Below are 17,326 nucleotides of genomic sequence, written 5' to 3'. Positions count from 1 at the left end.
AATCCTACATTGTTGACTATAAAATAATATCCAGCAAATGACTGTTTAAACCTAAATACATGTAGACCACACATTATATGAAGAATGAAAATATACACATGAAAATTATTGTTTTATATGTATAAACAAAATTTTTTATACATAAAAAATAACATTTTATACATATATCAAGAGCAAATCAAAGTATGTTGAACAATTTATTAAACCTACACATGAAAATACTTTACAATTATTAAACACCAACAAAAGCACAACAAATAAATCTACTGACAAAGCATAGATTAAAAATCACACAAAATACAACATATTTGGCCTTCTCGGGGGCTACTCACATATAAAACTGAAAAACTCCTGGGTTGACACCATCAGGAAATTATTAGCTGTAACTTAAGAAACCCGGGTTGACACCGTCGGGTAAATAATGGTTCCCGGGTTGACACCATCGGGATTTAAAGAGTATTTCCCGGGTTGACACCATCGGGATTTAAGGAATGGTTCCCGGGTTGACACCATCGGGATTTAAGGGATGGAACCTGGGTTGACACCATCAGGTTTAAATGCAGGGACCCGGGTTGACACCAGCGGGTAGATATAACTAATTACATAATGCATAGAAATTTATCTGAATTGGGGGTAACCAGGCCAAAACGAATAAACATCATATTGTAGTGGATACCAATAATTGATGTGAGTGAGTGCCCCCAAGAAGATAAAATTTACAGTAATTTACAGTGAGCACATTTTTGTTTGTGCAGACTTGATGGTATTTTGATTGATTCTAATGTACCTTGTATAACAGTCTGAATTCCAGCGACCTAATGACTGAATTAAGTGATCTTGAATACCAACTGCAGCAGCAGAAGTGGCTGCACCAATTCTGAAGGAATGCCCAGAATATCTTGTCTCATCAAAACCTAATCTACAGAGGATTTGTTTCACATGAAATAAGAAAAATTGCCTTGACATTGGGTAACCTTTGTCATCAATAAATAAAGCAGCATGATCTTGAGTGTGACAAAGGTTCAAGCGTCTATCGAGATACCTTTTCATAGTTTTTACTGGATTTAAGTAAGAATTCTCAAAAATTTTAATGTCAATGCCATGTCGAAAGGGATCTGTTTTTGATGAATTTAACCTCAAGATATAAAAAGACTCGTCCTCTGAAAATGTGACATCTTGTATAGTTAAAAAATCTTTCTGCTTGTGAAAATTTGTTGTAAATTCTCCACATCTTAGGAAACCAAAAAAGGCCATTTTACAGATACAGTCAAACATAAGATCTAACATTGGTGAAAAAATACCTTTGTTCAGACAATCACACATTTGAGACAAAATTGAAAAGGTGATCGGTAATCTCTTTGATCTAAGGTTGCATTGTTGCTTTTTGACACCACGCAAGACACAATGAAGCCTCTCAAAATCTTTAAACATAAGACATTGGCCATCTTTCAGGTAGAAAAAACGTACACCAGCAAGATAAGTTTTGATTGTTTCATACCTCAATTTTAACATAAGTTGACAATGGGATACGAAATACACAAGGATATCTTCATTTATGACAGGTAATTTATCAAAGGCTGAGCACATTCGAGACATCAATATAAACCTTAAAAAACAGTCTAGTCCTGCTCTGTATGTAGCTGCAGTGCTGGACTCAATGGAGGCATCGATTAAATGTTCGGCATGGTTCTTCAGATCGCGATGAGGCTCGAATATGCTGGGCATGGCTTCGGTACAGGGTCGGCTTGTGGGGCCAGATGTCGGAAGCGGTCCATCTGAAATCGAGACAAGGCATCAGCAATACAGTTCTTGACACCACTTATATGTTGAGCAAGGATAATAAAATTGTTTTTTGCTGAACATAGAGTTAGTTTCCGCATAAACTTCATAATTAAGGGTATTTTCGAACGCCCTTTGTTAATGATGTGAACTGTCGCTTCATTGTCACAGTTGAATACAATTCTTAAACCAGACCACTGTGCCCCCCAGAGCACCGATGCGACGACGATTGGATAGAGTTCGAATAAAGCCATTGACAGGGATTGGTCTTCTGAGGTCAGTTCTTTCGGAAAATAACCTTGAAACCACTGATTTTTAAAAAATCCTCCAAAAGCCGTATCTGTGGCGTCTGTGAACAGATGTAGATCGGTGGCATCTGTGGTAGCATTGTCCAAGAAAAACGATCTTCCGTTCCATCCTTCCAGGAATTTGGACCACATGTGCAGGTCAAGTCTACACTCCGAATTCAAGGCAACGTAATGGTGTAATTCCCGAGCTTTGGTGGAAAGCGAAATAAGATAGGACACAAATGATCTGCCAGGAAGGACCACACGACTGGCAAAATTAAGATGGCCGAGAAGACTGAGTAATTCACGTTTCGTGCAGGATTTCCTTGTAGAAAACTGCTGTACCAGTTGAGATATTCGAACCAATTTTTCTTCTGGTAACCTCGCCTCCATCCTGTTGGTATCCAAGATAATTCCCAGGTATTCTAGTTCTGTAGATGGTCCCATTGTTTTCTTATCTGATAATGGGATACCAAGTTTAGCAAAAACATGATGAACCAAGGCCATAGTTCGTGTTGCTTCAAAGTCTGGTGAATCAATTGTTAAGAAATCATCCAGTAAATGAAGAATGTTTGAAATTCCATAATTTTCCCGCAAAATCCAACACAACACAGATGATAGGTAGTCAAATATTTTTGGGCTTGAACGGCTACCGAAGACTAGTCTAGTGAAAAAATAATATTTGTTGTTGTTTTTAATCCCATGATATGGCCACAATGCAGGGTGAATTGGAATAAGTTTAAAAGCGTCCATGATATCAGCTTTACATAGCCAGCTTCCTTTACCCAAAGATTGGATTATTCGCACTGCATGATCTATAGTCACATATTGTAATGAAAAATCCTCTTTGTTAATGAGTTCGTTTAGGCTTGGATGATCCTGGTTATTGTGTGGAGCTGACATATCCACTATCAAACGCTTCTTTTTAGAGTATTTACTTTGTGCTAGTCCTAAGGGGTTGATGCGGTAAATTTCAAAAGGTATCTCCTCAAACGGTCCAATGAGATAACCCTTATTAAGTTCATCGTCTATTAACTGAGTAATTGTGTCTGGATCTTGCCTTGCCGATAAAAGATTTTTACATTCTAAAGGTATGGTGGGTAGGGGGTTAATTCCTGTGTGGAATCCTTCTGTCAAACTTTTGATGAGAAAATTTACAAATGATTGGTCGGGATAATGTTTCAGTTCCTCTTGCAGCACAGATACTTTTAAAGATGATGACACACTTGACTGAAAATTAACCCCGCTTAATGTTTGGAGCGGGGTGTCTGGCCGTTTTTTGAGTCGTTGCATTTTTTGACTGAATGATCTCCTTGGCACCGCAAACAAACATGGGCATTTCCACATCTAGCATTTTCACAACCTTTAAATGAGTTGAAGTTATTGCAAATTTCCCTGTCTTGGTATGCTACACGAGGACGTCCTTGACTGTCTGATTCTTGACCTTTCCTTTGAGTCCGTATAGTGGAGTTGTTCTTAGATGTTGTCATAGGGCAAAATCCAGCAGTATGGCTGATGCTATTACATATGTAGCATGCAGAAGGACGCAAGTTTGCAAATATGTTGCAGAAAAGAGTGTTATCCCTAACAGACCAGTCTACAGGTATGTTTGAGTACTTTAAATGTGCTGCTGCTCGTGCTGAAAAGGTTTTATGGTATTCATAAAAGCCCTTACCGCCATAGCGATTAGACATGTCTACAATGTCTCTCTCATACAAGTCCAGCTCTTCTCTTCTCTGCGGGTAAGTTTGGCACATGATATTTTTGTAAATGCCAAACGCATAGATGAATTCTGAGATTGACAGGCTTCTATAAAGTCTTGGATCTTTTTCCGGTTTCTCTTCTCCGTATTTCGTTTCTTTGTCCCTGAGAGAAATGGCGTTGGTCGTTGGTATCAGGAGCTGTGCTAGGTTTACGTCTTTACCTTCAATAATGGCCTTACGAATCGAAGGGGACACAGTTTCCACAAAGGGCAATGATTCTATAGCATAACCAAACTTCGTTTTTTGAAGAAAGCTTGACCTACCCTCGACACTTTGGCTTGGATTCCGTAGGGCGGATTGTAGAGTGAAGCCATCGTGATGATCGTCCCCGGGCCTCTGCTGTTCCTGTGCGATCAACCGTCCCGTATCCACTGCATCAGAACTCGTTGCTTGATCGCTGTGCACTTTACTTGAAACGATTCTTAGTTCATCTTGCAACTTTGACACTGTTTCCGTAAGAGTCGAGATCGTTTGCATTAGTTGGCGATGGTCGCCGCCATCTTGGAATCCGTTTCTGTTACTCGAGCCCGATGCTAACTGTACGGGGCGCTCTTCATGATCCACGCGACTACGACTAGAAGTCAAGTCTTTAACCTTCTTCAATAGCACACTCTTTTTGTCGGACTGACGAAAACTAACGTTGTTCTTTCTTAACTCCTCTCTGAGTTTCTCGACTGTCCAATTCTCAGGTCTGTTGAGATCGTACGGGGCACCTGCACTAGATCTCGCTCGTGCACTGCGGCGGTCTGCCATGTTAAATCCCGTGAAATTAAAGAAAACGTTAATGGTTTGTAAAGCTGGTCGAAAGTTTGAAAAAATAATAATTAAAAACACAATGCGTCTGCTTAGCTAGAGTCCGGACAAAGGAATGATGCTACAAGTAGTTACTGAAACTTAATACTGCTAAGATAAGAGAATCACGTGGTGGCTGACCACCAGAGATGTAGCTGCCCATTATGCAATGCATTACCTAATTTGGACATGGAATTTAGGTATCTGCAATAATTAGGGACCCACTGCCTGGTCTAAAAATAACTACTACAGAGTGACCAAGCTTGTTTGCATATAAAGTATAAAACAAATCCTACATTGTTGACTATAAAATAATATCCAGCAAATGACTGTTTAAACCTAAATACATGTAGACCACACATTATATGAAGAATGAAAATATACACATGAAAATTATTGTTTTATATGTATAAACAAAATTTTTTATACATAAAAAATAACATTATTTTTCTGGGCATGTTATACAGTATGTTTGGCAATTTGTATTCTGTTTCTGAACTTTAAGTTTTGTATACTATTAGGATTGCAGTATATAGATCTTTTTTTTCATTTGGCCTTTTTTGTACATACAATGGTGATTTTCCATACATTGAATTGCCACAGACTGTATTTCAATCTTGCCGACTCGTCAGACTCTTTTTATTTATTTTTCTTCAAAATGAATGATTTAAACTTGAGTTTTAGAATAATATTGTTCTTTAAAAAAGTAATGACTTTTACTTTATCTGTTTATATAGTCATGAAAAAGTCTATTAATTTTTCTCTTAATATTATATAATAGATGATTTTGTAGCCTTTATCTGCATGGATGCTGAAATGTGATAAACGAGATACATGTATATATAGACATGCTTCTGCTTACGTATAGCTTTCTTTTCTCTTAGCATAAACACAGATGGGAAAATAAAATGTGTAGCGGTACATGGATATCAGAAACGTTATCAGCCAGAAAAGCACTATGTAAGTCTCCAAATCTCATTCTTTTCTACGAGGTACAATGCTGGTCACGATTATATCGATTTTAGAAAGTATTTAATAGGCTATTATTCTGGTAGAATTAGATCCTTAGATTTGTTTACTTTTAATGCTACACAAGGATTTGTGTACAATTTACCCTTGTTCACTGTTGTGCACCAGTATATAACAGTCTTTGGAAAGGGGTGTACATGATATGATTTTTATATTATACAATTACCCGGCAAGTCAAGGTACTTGTATATTTTCTTTTTGTATGCAACAAAACAAGTTAATATTATCAATTGATCAAATTGGGAATTATGTTTTTGCCATCCATCCTGTATTATTTAAAAAGAATTAGCCTCAGATATTTGGAAATGTTATCCTAATGATTATTAATAAATAAATATAAATTTGTTTTTAAGAAAAAAAGCATAAAAAGGATATCATATTGTTTTTTTGTCACTTTTATGAAACGCATACTTCTATAATCATGTGCACTAGCTATGACAGTTAAAACAAAGTTAGCCATCAAATTGATCAAATTTCATTGATTTTATTCTGTTTGGCTTTCTCCTTCAGATCTTCATAATTAGAGTGGAGCGAGTCAACCAAAAAGTGCCAATGTATGTGTTCCGTCATTTCTCAGAATTTCTGGAGTTTAGAAACAAAGTGGTGGAACTGTTTCCACTCACATCATGGCCTCCCAACCCAAGCAAGCAAGTACATTATCAGAAAATTAAGTTCAAACTCGAAAAGTTGTCATTGACAGAATTGGTGAAATTTAACTGATCAGTGCTTTGGCCAAAATCTGTTATTAGAAACAATTCATTCTTTAAGGGGGCTTAATGGTCGACAAATTAGCAATCAGATCGGCCTAAAATTTTTATGATTTGTTAAGGTATTGATTATTATGTAGACTAAATGTAAAAAAATCCATTCATTTTTAGCTCACGTGAGCTATTATGATTACATTTTGTCTGTCGTCCGTCTGTCAGTCTGTCTTTTCACATTTTCAACATCTTCTCCATAACTACTGGGCCAATTTAAACCAAACTTGGCATAAAGCACCCTAAGGCAAAAGGGATTCAAAGTTGTGAAAATTAAGAATCACACTATTTTACAAGGGGAGTTAACAAGGAATTATTGAAAAAATTTTCAAAAATCTTTTTCTCAAGAAGCGGCCATTAGGCCAGGAAAACTGAAACTCATGTAAAAGCATCCTCAGGTAGTGTATATAGGTTCAAAGTTGTGAAAATCATGACCCCCTGGGGGTAAGGTGGGGCCACAAGGGGGGGGGGTCAAACTTTTACACAGGAATATACCAGTATATAGTAAATCTTTAATTAAAATCTTTTTCTCAGAAACCAATCAGTCAGGAAAGCTCAACTTTCTTCTTGAAACTTATTTGGAAGAATTCTCAGGTAGTGTAGATTCAAATTTGTAAAAATCATGACTCACGGGGGTAGGGCAAGGCCACAATGGGGGTCGAATTTCTATATATAGTGTAAATCTTTAAAAAAAAATTTCTCATAAAACAATCAGCCAGAAAAGCTGAAACATATGTGGAAGCATTCTCAGGTAGTGTAGATGAGTCCTGGGGGTTGGGTGAGGCCAAATGTGGGGTCAAATTTTTACACAGGAATACTGTAAAATCCTTATATAACGCGACTACTTATTTCACGATCCCGCTAGTTTGTATCAAATCGCGATAATATTAAATCACGAACGTGGACTTTTCTCCTTATTTCTTATAGTTCTGAACTCTCAGAAAATGATGGAGAGATTTTAAAATCCACGAAGGATGCTTTACGCAATTCTACATGGATATTAATTTCTCGTGTTTAATTAGGAATCTACAGTATATAGAGAAAAGTCTTAAAAAATCTTTTTCTCAGAAACCAATCAGCCAGGGATGCTGAAACTTGTGTGGAAGAATTGTCAGGTAGTGTAGATTGAAGTTTTTTAAACCATGATCCTCGGGGGTAGGATTGGGTCACAATGGGGAAGGGGGGGGGGGGGGGGAAACAAATTTTTACATAGGAATAACGGTATAAATTATAGAGAAAAATCTTAAACTCTTTTTCTTAAAAACTGTTCGACTAGAAAAGCTGTATTTTAAATGAAAGCAACTTCAGAGAGTGTAGATTCAAAATCTTGAGGATTAGGGTGGGGCCGCTTTGGGGATCCAGTTATACAAAGGAAAAAATTTTGATTATTAACAAAAATTGAAATCTTACTGTATATGGTTTTATTATATCCAAGCATTTTGACATATTGCTTATTCTTTAAAATTGTTTATACTTTGGCCCCTGGACGATTCTTGGGCCTCACAGGGGGTTCAGAGTTTGATTTAGGTTTATATCCTGTATATATACAATTTTTTACGATCTTTTTGTCAGTTGAAAACTGCAATGCTCAACATGTGATATGACTATAAAATCATCCTGTTAGAAAAGGGACTTAATTAAAAACATAAGAATATTTAGGGGGGGGGGGGGTGTGTGGATTTTTATTTATACAGGATCTACATTTGTTATACCACATTGTCCAGATATTTTGTATGATGACTCCATTAAGCTGATTTTATTATGCCTATTGTTGCTCAGGTGAGCAATGTGGCCCATGGGCCACAATCATCAAGCCTTCTGCATTAATAAAATGCATTGCTGTAGATCTTTCATGGCCTTTTTGTTTAAAATTGAATATACTTGTAATAATATTTAACTATGGGGGCCATAATCAGATTTCAGATGGGACGATCACATATAAAAACTGTAGCAGAGGCCAGGAAGCAGGAGATGGAGAAATTCCTACATGAGTTATGGAGAAAGGCACCAGAAGTGTGTGAGGTTTGTAGTTCCACACATTTTTGAGATATTTCATTTAAAAGAAAAGAAAAAGATAGGAAAAAAGATTAAAAATAGAAAAAGAAACTATACGTCAAACACAGTATGGTCACTTTTCCATTGGAAACAGAAGACTTTAACAATTAGAAAAGTGAAAAAGAAACAATAGAATTATTAAAGGGTCTTACACTGAAGGGGGAAGACCCTATAATAACTGTATATTGCAAGCAATGAGAGGTCTTCTGTTTGAATGCACCTTAAGATAGGCTACGAGAAATAAGATGCTGGCAATAGAAGGAAAGTTGAACAACATAAATAATTCAAGATATTTTTGTAAAAATTAATGTTTATTCAGTACTCTATTGGCAATAAAAATCCTTCTGTTTTAGAAAGGGGAAGATATATAACCTAACTACCCTTTTAAACTGTTGTAAATTTTTAACTGGGTTTTCCGAAGGAAAAATCCGGTTATTAAAATGGTGAAAATAGCGGGCGGGCGGGCAGCTGCCAAAAGGGTACCCTCATTGTACGGATAACTTCTCCTACAGTTTTCAAGATAGGAAGTTGTTCTTTTGCATATCAATTGTACATATATCAGAGGTGTGCATATTGCTAGGATTTTGATTTCTGATAATTTATGAAAAAAATACCAGCTTTTGAACTTAGTCATTTTTTGGCAAAATATTGCATATAGGGTACCCTCATTGTACGGATAACTCCTCTGCAGTTTTCAAGATAGGAAGTTGTTCTTTTGCAGATCAATTGTACATATATCAGAGTTGTGCATATTGCTAGGATTTTGATTTCCGATAATTTATGAAAAAAAATACCAGCTTTTGAACTTAGTCATTTTTTGGCAAAATATTGCATATAGGGTACCCTCATTGTATGGATAACTCCTCCTACAGTTTTCAAGATAGGAAGTTGTTCTTTTCCAGATCAACTGTACATATATCAGAGGTGTGATTATTGCAAGGATTTTGATTTCCAATAATATATGAAAAAAATACCAGCTTTTGAACTTAGTCATTTTTTGGCAAAATATTGTATACAGGGTACACCATTTCACTAGATATGGGTTGACATGGATTATTGAAACAGTTCACATAAAAGAAAACCCAGTTTGCTGTCACATTGACAGATTTCACTTGTTATTTTCTGGTTTTATTATGATATGAAAACTGACATGATCAATCATAAATCTTACAAAACAAAATGGTCACTTTTTCCAAGAGGAATTGTCCTCTTGTACTCATTATGGATACATGGCTCTGTGAGGTCTTGTTTCTGAATAAAATCAATTTTATCTGTGACTTTTTTTTCAGAGTGACATTGTGTATACATTCTTTCATCCTCTGTTAAGAGATGAACAAGAAGCACAGAAAGCCAAATTGAATGTCACCAAACTGAAAGGTACCTCGATCAAAACATAGGATTAAACAAAATAATGATTCAGTGAAGACATCAATACTTTATTAATTCAAGTTATACTGACAAATTTAACATATTTTCTGCAATTATTAAATTTATCTTTTTTTTGAATTTTTTTTTTTTTTTAAATATGAAAAATTGATGATTTTCAGAGAACCAGGTGGAGTTGGTGCAGCCGCCCTCACAGTTTGGAATGGTGAAGCTGTCCATTCACCACAGGAGAGACACGCTGCACATCATGATAATGCATGCCAAAGACCTAGTAAGTCTCGCCAGAGTTCACATCTTACATCCTTTACTGGATGATATTTACCGTACATTGAATTTCTCTATGTATTCTTAGGAAAATTCAGTCAGGTTTATTTACAAATATTGACCAGACTGTAATCTACATGGTCTAGTTCTAACCATTTTAAAGCAATCCATAGGCACATGGCTCAGTGGTCAAAGGCCTTAGGCCAGTAACCCATAGGTCGCTGGTTCAAACCCTGCTGTGGACACTTGGTGTTGTGTGTTTTGCCCTTAAAAATGGCATTTAGTCAACATTGTCTTAATCCGGCTTGTGGAAATTGGGTACCTGCATTCACTTGGAGTTAACTGTGTAACCTGTAATGGACAGTTGGTGTCCCATCCATGGGGAGTAAATGACTCTCATCCACTTAGCACCATTGAAACCGGGGATAAGCACTGACCTTATGTGCCTTCATGACACGGAGAATGATTTAACTTATAATATGCACATTCTTTAACTTTTAAAAAACTGCTTTCATTTCGCTAATAAAATGACAACATTAATTAAAATACTTTTACATTTAAACACTCTGATATTTACAACACTGATATCTCGAATACAATGGATAATTATGTCAAAGTGATTTATAAGTCCCAACCACTTATTTTTAAAGTATTTAACTCTCTGAGTCAATATCTGGAATACTCGGATATCTTGATTCTAAACAGTCCCATTTAGTTATAGATAACGAAGTTTGACTGTATTTTATTGTGGATTGGACACCCTTGGAATGGCTGTTATGTAGGGAAGAGCATTCTAAGTTTTTAAGAACTTGTGTCCAATCCTTTTATTCACACAAGCAAACAATGAAACATCTTCAAGTCGTAAATCAAAACCCTTGGAATTTTATTACATTGAAAAATGAAATAAACCACTCTAGAAAACCCCCCAGGATTTTCTGAAATTAAGAGGCTACCAGAAGAACTATTTAGCTAATAATTAAAATAAGAGATTTTTATTTGTTTGTAGCCAGCCACTACAGAACTACCTAGTCCCTATGTGAAGACCTATTTACTGCCTGACTCTGAGAAACAGACCAAACGGAAAACAAAGATCGTTAAACATTCCACACACCCAACCTACAATGAAGTGGTAAGTTTTTGTTAGCAAATCTTTCCACTCAGTAAACCATTCATCTACATACATATATATTATTAGTTACATGGTTTGTAGTAGACCTAGGGTGCTTTCCGTTTAACCTGCATCGCAGGATTTGCCTGCATCGCCAATTGCTGGAACGTGTGTCGCCAGAGAGCGATTGTAGGAACGCATAGCATTGATGATATTATATTGTACAAAACTGGGATTTCTGATATATATGTACTATATATTTTTTCGTTTGCAGATTGACTATAAGATAAGATTAGAAGAAATGAAACAGAAAACTTTACAAGTGAGTGTTTGGGACCATGATGTTCTGAAAGAGAACAATCTCCTTGGTGCTGTATATATTAAACTACGTGATGTGGATGTAACCAAAGAAATACCAAAGTGGTACCATCTGGAGAAAATTCAAATAACCAGTTCCAACACCGTTTAACCACTTTACAGATGTTTAACCAATTTACAGATGGTTAACCACTTACAGATGGCTAGCTGGCTTTACCAATGGCACCAATTTCGGCTTGTCACTGGTTTATGAAAAATATACCTTTTTGTTGATAAAATGTACTCATCTGTTTATAGTATTGCATTTGCTGAAGCTGTTGTGGAATTATATGGATTTAATGCAATAACCTTATGGTTTTCTTTTTTGCAATTAATGTGTAAAGCCAAGTTTCCCACAGCTACAGTTGATCCGTTGTACTCTATAGTTATTTTGTCTATTTTATTATTAATTTATATTTTTTTTGTTGATTGATAAAATTAATGATCAGAAAGGTGTTTGAAAAGTTTAATGTGCAGGTTGCAATAAAATCCTAGTCCCTTTGTGTGATTGGTTTGATCTATCTTAATTTGTCTTCCATGGAATGAATGCTGCTTGTATTATATATGTACATGTACTTGTGTATCCCTTTTAAACTGCTCAACACCCCACCTGCCTGTATAATTTTTCACATATATTTTATCAAATTAATTCCTGACACAGTGCTATTTATTTATACTTCCAATCAGACATATATACATCTCTGGTGCTACAGAAATTTGATTGGTTTTGTTTTGCTGTTGTAAAATTACAAATGCAAACACTGTTCTATTTTCTAAATCTCCTTGACTCACTCAGTATTGTTCTGTATGTGTTTTCATGTGAGCTCATTGCTCACCTGAACAAGGGCCAAGCTGAGTTCTTCTGATGTAAAAATATGTTTCATCGGCCTCTTTTTTATATTGTTAGTTTGTATACATGTGTCACTTTGTCTGATTTTTTAATTCACAAAAAATTTATCTTCCAAGTTGACAAAAGCACCTCTACAAACCGTAAAAAAAACCCCAACATTTTCTTACATTACAGTTACAACAAGTATATGAAAATGTTAGAATGTTAGCAATGACTTCCTCTAACAGATACAGTACAGCTCATGATTTTATCCCGTTACACAAGTGCATCTTTGATGCTTCATTGAGGGTTGTTGGTGCTCACACTCAGGTTTCTACAGTGTACTGAATTAATTGATATGTCAGCTGTTGTTAATTAAGTCATTACCTGTTATACATTCCTTTGTAAATATCTTTTCATTATCAGTTTCAAGTTCATCTAGTATATTATGAAAATCATGATACCTAATTGTGTATCAAGTTGTCTTTTGCAATATTATTTGGTCATCTTTTCCATATTCTGCTTATCAATTATTATCAATTTATTATTAATAATTTATTTTCATTTCTGCCATGCTTGGAATGCTTTGTAAAATCACTTACACTCAATAAAAACAAAACATATACAAGCAGATGGTATTAAGGTAGACCCATCCTTTTAAACTTTTAGACAATGAAGCCTCAAATTATTTTCATCTGAATTTCTTGACCAACTTGTAGTCTAACTAAAAAGTCCATATTTACGTATGTGTACACCGCTAGTGGTGAAAAAGGTAAAAGTATACATCTCGGAATAGGTAGCACCCCACAATATATTTTTTTGCATAGTTTTAAAACACATTGAATTTCATGTAAATACAGCCTCTTATGACAACTAATTATAAGGATATCAAATGACATAAGTCGGACAAATACAAATATGATATCAACACATGCATACAAAAACTTATGTTGATATGTCCTGCTGTAGTTGCCTGTTAATGCTAGCTTTATATTGTTTTTTGCCAGTTTAATTAAATTGGAATGTGTTGCATTTCATGCCTATGAATAATATTTATACCCCCACTCTGAAGAAGAAGGAGATGTACTGTTTTATTGTTGTGTGTGTGTCTGTCTGTCCATCTGTTACAAAATTCTGTCACATTCTTCATCGCAGATGATTGAAATTTAAACACACTCTTTGCTTTGGTATACTGTGTAATGGGATTTATTTTTGTACCAATCAGACTTCCTGTTTAAAGAAGACTTAGTTAAAATTTAATCTAAAATTTTCATGCTATGTTGTGGGACTCATTTTTGAACAAATTTGATGCCAACTTCCTGTTAAATGTTCACTTTGCTTATTTTGTATATTCACATCGGAGCAAGGGTATGACAAGTGAGCATTGGCACACAGCTATCTTGTTTTGTTCTGATTTAATTGAACTGGGAATATACTGTGGAGTTATTTAATTTCATGGGGGCCAAATTCCATTGACTTTTGGTGTTTTGCTTATTTGTTGGGATGTAATATCTTGAGTGCGCCGGTTTTTAAATTAAGTAGGAAAACTGTATATCTTACAATAAGTTTTCGTTGAGGCTGTAAATTTGTGCTTGAGGGCTACCCACGAATACCATGAAAACTGAGCCACAACAAATTCTAATGATTCCACAGTACAATATATGATCTAGTCAGAAGAAGCAATCTTTGGGTTAAGTTGAAAACTCTAAAAAAAATAATTAAGTATTGCAATAGACCCAGGGAAGATCAGAATTTTTGGTTTGTGTTTCACTGAACATATAAGAGAACAGAACATCTTTCACATTCCTTTCTTAATCATAATTTGAAGTTTTTATTTTGAATACTGTAAAATGGTATTTAACTTGTATGGTATTTGGTGGAAATTGATTTTTACAACATATTGGAGCACTGTGCATCTAAATGCATTTATTTAAATGCCTACATGCTTGACATTAAGCTATGTTGCAGAAGTGGCTTTGCACCATAAACACACACACACACACACACACATATGCAGCTAATTACAGTAACTGGCTGCTGTAGGAATCGTGATTTACATTGTGAAGTCCATTTTACCTTTAATATGTCACTATCCTATCAGTTTGGCCCCAGTAGATACACATTTCCTGTAAGCCATGGTGCTCAGAAGGATTCAATTACTGTATACAGTGTTATTATCGCCCTGTGTAATTTTCGCCCTTCTACACTTGCAAACAGTTTTACCCCATCTTGAATATGCCCAGACACAGTTGTGTTTAAAGAAAGATAACATGAAACATTGACATTCACCCAGTCTTAAATTTGCCCGCTGGTAACAAGGGCAAAAGGGGCAAAAATAAAACGGGGGCGAATATTTCCCTGTATACAGTATGTTTAATTCATCAATCAAGTAGATATTTAAATTGTTCAGTTTTTCAGCAGTCCGCTGGGTGAATTACATCTATCATTCCACCCTTTACACTGAGGATAGAAAGCTTCTTTGATATTTAAGATTTCACAGTCTCTTTTGTGATAGTTTACAAACCAGGATTAAAATTTCTTCGAAAAATTTAGAGGATTAAAGATAACGGACATTAAATAATTTGTGGTTGCCATTTTCACAGATGGCCGAGTCTTAAGGTTTGCTTTTGAAGAAGTTACAGATAAATGGAATTATTAAGATATGAAAAAATGTCAAAATTATAATATAGTTTGCATTTGTGTAAATACGAAGTGTTGTGGTAGAAATTGTGCTTATGAATTTTTGTAAGAGAGGAGATGCCTGCAGGTCTATAGCAAAGTCGGATGGCGCGTGACCAACCAGAATTTTTTCTCTAAAACTACAGAACCTGCAGTTAGAGAGGAGTACACATTTATAAGATGAAATGATTTATACATGTATTTAACCTTCACATATTGTATAAAATCTATCATGTTTCTGCAAAGATAGCATTTGTTTTGTCATACAACTTTACATTATTTTGTTCATACTTGAATGTATGTTCTCCATCTGTGATAAAATACCATATTGAATAAATACATTTCTCATTAATATCTTCTTTGATCATTATGAACGCCTGAACTCGGATAAAGAATTATATATGATATTAGACAAATTTGGCCCCCAAAATTGGCTAGTTTTAAAATGATTCAGGTACATTAATTTCTTGTGTGATTTAATTTATAAAAGAGTTGACATGAAAACTATTTTTCACCTATTTATTTGATATATATGCACTCACTGACAGTATATGACGTCATAAGTGACGCTATTTTCATAATTCAATCAAAATCAATCAAAAATTGACAATTTTCAAATCTTTTTTCGAATGGGAAATATAGAGCGACTCTTTGAACAAGAATTAACTTTTTGTCACTTATAAGTATTGGAGAGATACATCTTTGGTGAAAATATTTTGTTTGTTCAAGCAGTCACTCGATGTTTCCTTAAAGAAAAACTGCCTCAAAACAAGCCGTTTTGTGCTTAAAAATGAGAAAATGGGGGGAAAAGGTAACCTTTTTGATGTTATATTTTTAAATTGTGAGCACTAAAATCAAAATGAAAATTATGGAAAAACTTCAAATGTATATTTGTACAAATAAAACAAAGAATTACAGTAAAATGTCAATGTTCATTTTAGGGGGCCATTTTAGGCTCAAACCATATATAGTCCTTTAATTTCCTGTATTAATTGGTGTGTCGATCAATTTAAATAAAAACAAAACACATGATGAACCCTTATGTACAATTTTCAGACTAAAGGCAATTAAAATCAAATTGTTCACAATTGTTTACTCTGTGTTAAAACATTGCAAACATTATGCATGGTAATCATCAACCAAAATTCAGGAAACAACTTATTATTTACCGGTACTTGATTAAAGCTATGTTTTAAACACTGTAACCTGCAACAGTTTTAGATTTCCCAAAACCCCATATGTGATACGTCATCAAATGACATGCACCCAGATTTGTACATAGTTGTAGGTGTGAAACAACTTTTCAAGACAATGAGCAATGTTTGGGCATTGTTTATGGAGATACGAGAAAATAAAAGCAAGCTTGCAATGTAAAATTTTATATTTACATTTTTACTGTGTTTTCCATTAAATTCTGTGATCTTTAAATGCTTCTAAATGCAACAACCAATCACTGCGTATGAATTTACATGTAATTTACATAAGAGGTTCTCAAACAGTGATTTTTATGTAATCGGTTAAAAATATATTTTCATTATGGTTGTAGAGAGGACACCAATGAACCCCCTTAATATTTTTTTCAGATTTTTAAATCTTCAAAATAAGTCTGTACCTGCGCAGTTTGACAGCTGTTCTGAGTGATAAAAAAGGCATTGTCCTGTTCTTGTATGCATACTTTTCAAACAAAATGACACGTAGGACTTCATATTCCTTGCTTTTATATATTTTGGCAACATTTTTGAACAGTTTCGGGTGGAAACAAGCCAGTTCAAGAAATGTTTACATTCTTATCCTCAAATGTACAAAATGGCTGCACATCCCCCTTAAATGCATTTATGAGACTCCTCCACAATTTTTTATGGGCTATGGTACTCAGGTGACTGTTAAGGCCTAAAGGCCTCTTGTTTCAGATAAACTAATTTTATGTTTTGCAATCACAGATAATTTTTTCAGTGTTAATTATAGTTTACACTTCTGGAACATGGATGCATGATCGGGTTAACTATGATTTACAGATGTAATTTATACCGTGATTAATGCCATTAATTATAGTTTCACAGTCAATAAACTAGATTATTCACTGTTAACTATAATTTACAAACCATAAACTATAGTTCACAATAGTTTTCATCTGTAAAACCTTATTTACAGTTGTAAACTATAAGTGCTTTTATTATATATAAAACAGCCAGCATCTCTTCATTAAAGAAGTAAATTATGTAAGAATTGCAGATTAAAAT

The 17,326-nt window shown here is 34.8% G+C and overlaps 2 protein-coding genes across 5 annotated transcripts in view; one reads left to right on the top strand and one right to left on the bottom strand.

Annotated features, from left to right (window-relative positions):
* LOC128172764 (phosphatidylinositol 4-phosphate 3-kinase C2 domain-containing subunit alpha-like) overlaps positions 1 to 15,438 on the top strand; it is a 58,356-nt gene extending 42,918 nt beyond the window's left edge. For 3 of the 4 annotated variants that reach the window (XM_052838528.1, XM_052838519.1, XM_052838523.1), the window contains 7 exons: positions 5,506 to 5,581; positions 6,161 to 6,297; positions 8,325 to 8,430; positions 9,753 to 9,840; positions 10,011 to 10,120; positions 11,120 to 11,242; positions 11,496 to 15,438. In XM_052838528.1, the coding sequence (XP_052694488.1) occupies positions 5,506 to 5,581; positions 6,161 to 6,297; positions 8,325 to 8,430; positions 9,753 to 9,840; positions 10,011 to 10,120; positions 11,120 to 11,242; positions 11,496 to 11,690 (835 nt within the window). In that variant the 3' untranslated portion in view covers positions 11,691 to 15,438. Of the gene's footprint in view, positions 1 to 5,505; positions 5,582 to 6,160; positions 6,298 to 8,324; positions 8,431 to 9,752; positions 9,841 to 10,010; positions 10,121 to 10,286; positions 11,079 to 11,119; positions 11,243 to 11,495 lie in introns of those variants that run through there. The other variant, XM_052838534.1, reaches the window with a different exon arrangement.
* LOC128172794 (uncharacterized) lies at positions 185 to 4,978 on the bottom strand. The gene is made up of 2 exons (XM_052838541.1): positions 4,093 to 4,978; positions 185 to 1,775 (listed from the first exon to the last, which is right to left on the bottom strand). Exons 1-2 carry the CDS (start codon positions 4,580 to 4,582, stop codon positions 727 to 729), a joined length of 1,539 nt encoding a protein of 512 aa, XP_052694501.1. The 5' UTR covers positions 4,583 to 4,978; the 3' UTR covers positions 185 to 726.
* Positions 15,439 to 17,326: the final 1,888 nt, after the last annotated feature.

Source organism: Crassostrea angulata, chromosome 1, assembly GCF_025612915.1.
Source record: "Crassostrea angulata isolate pt1a10 chromosome 1, ASM2561291v2, whole genome shotgun sequence".
Classification (NCBI taxonomy): domain Eukaryota; kingdom Metazoa; phylum Mollusca; class Bivalvia; order Ostreida; family Ostreidae; genus Magallana; species Magallana angulata.
The sequence above is the reverse complement of the archived record's forward strand: the minus strand, read 5'-3'. Positions and strand labels throughout refer to the sequence as shown.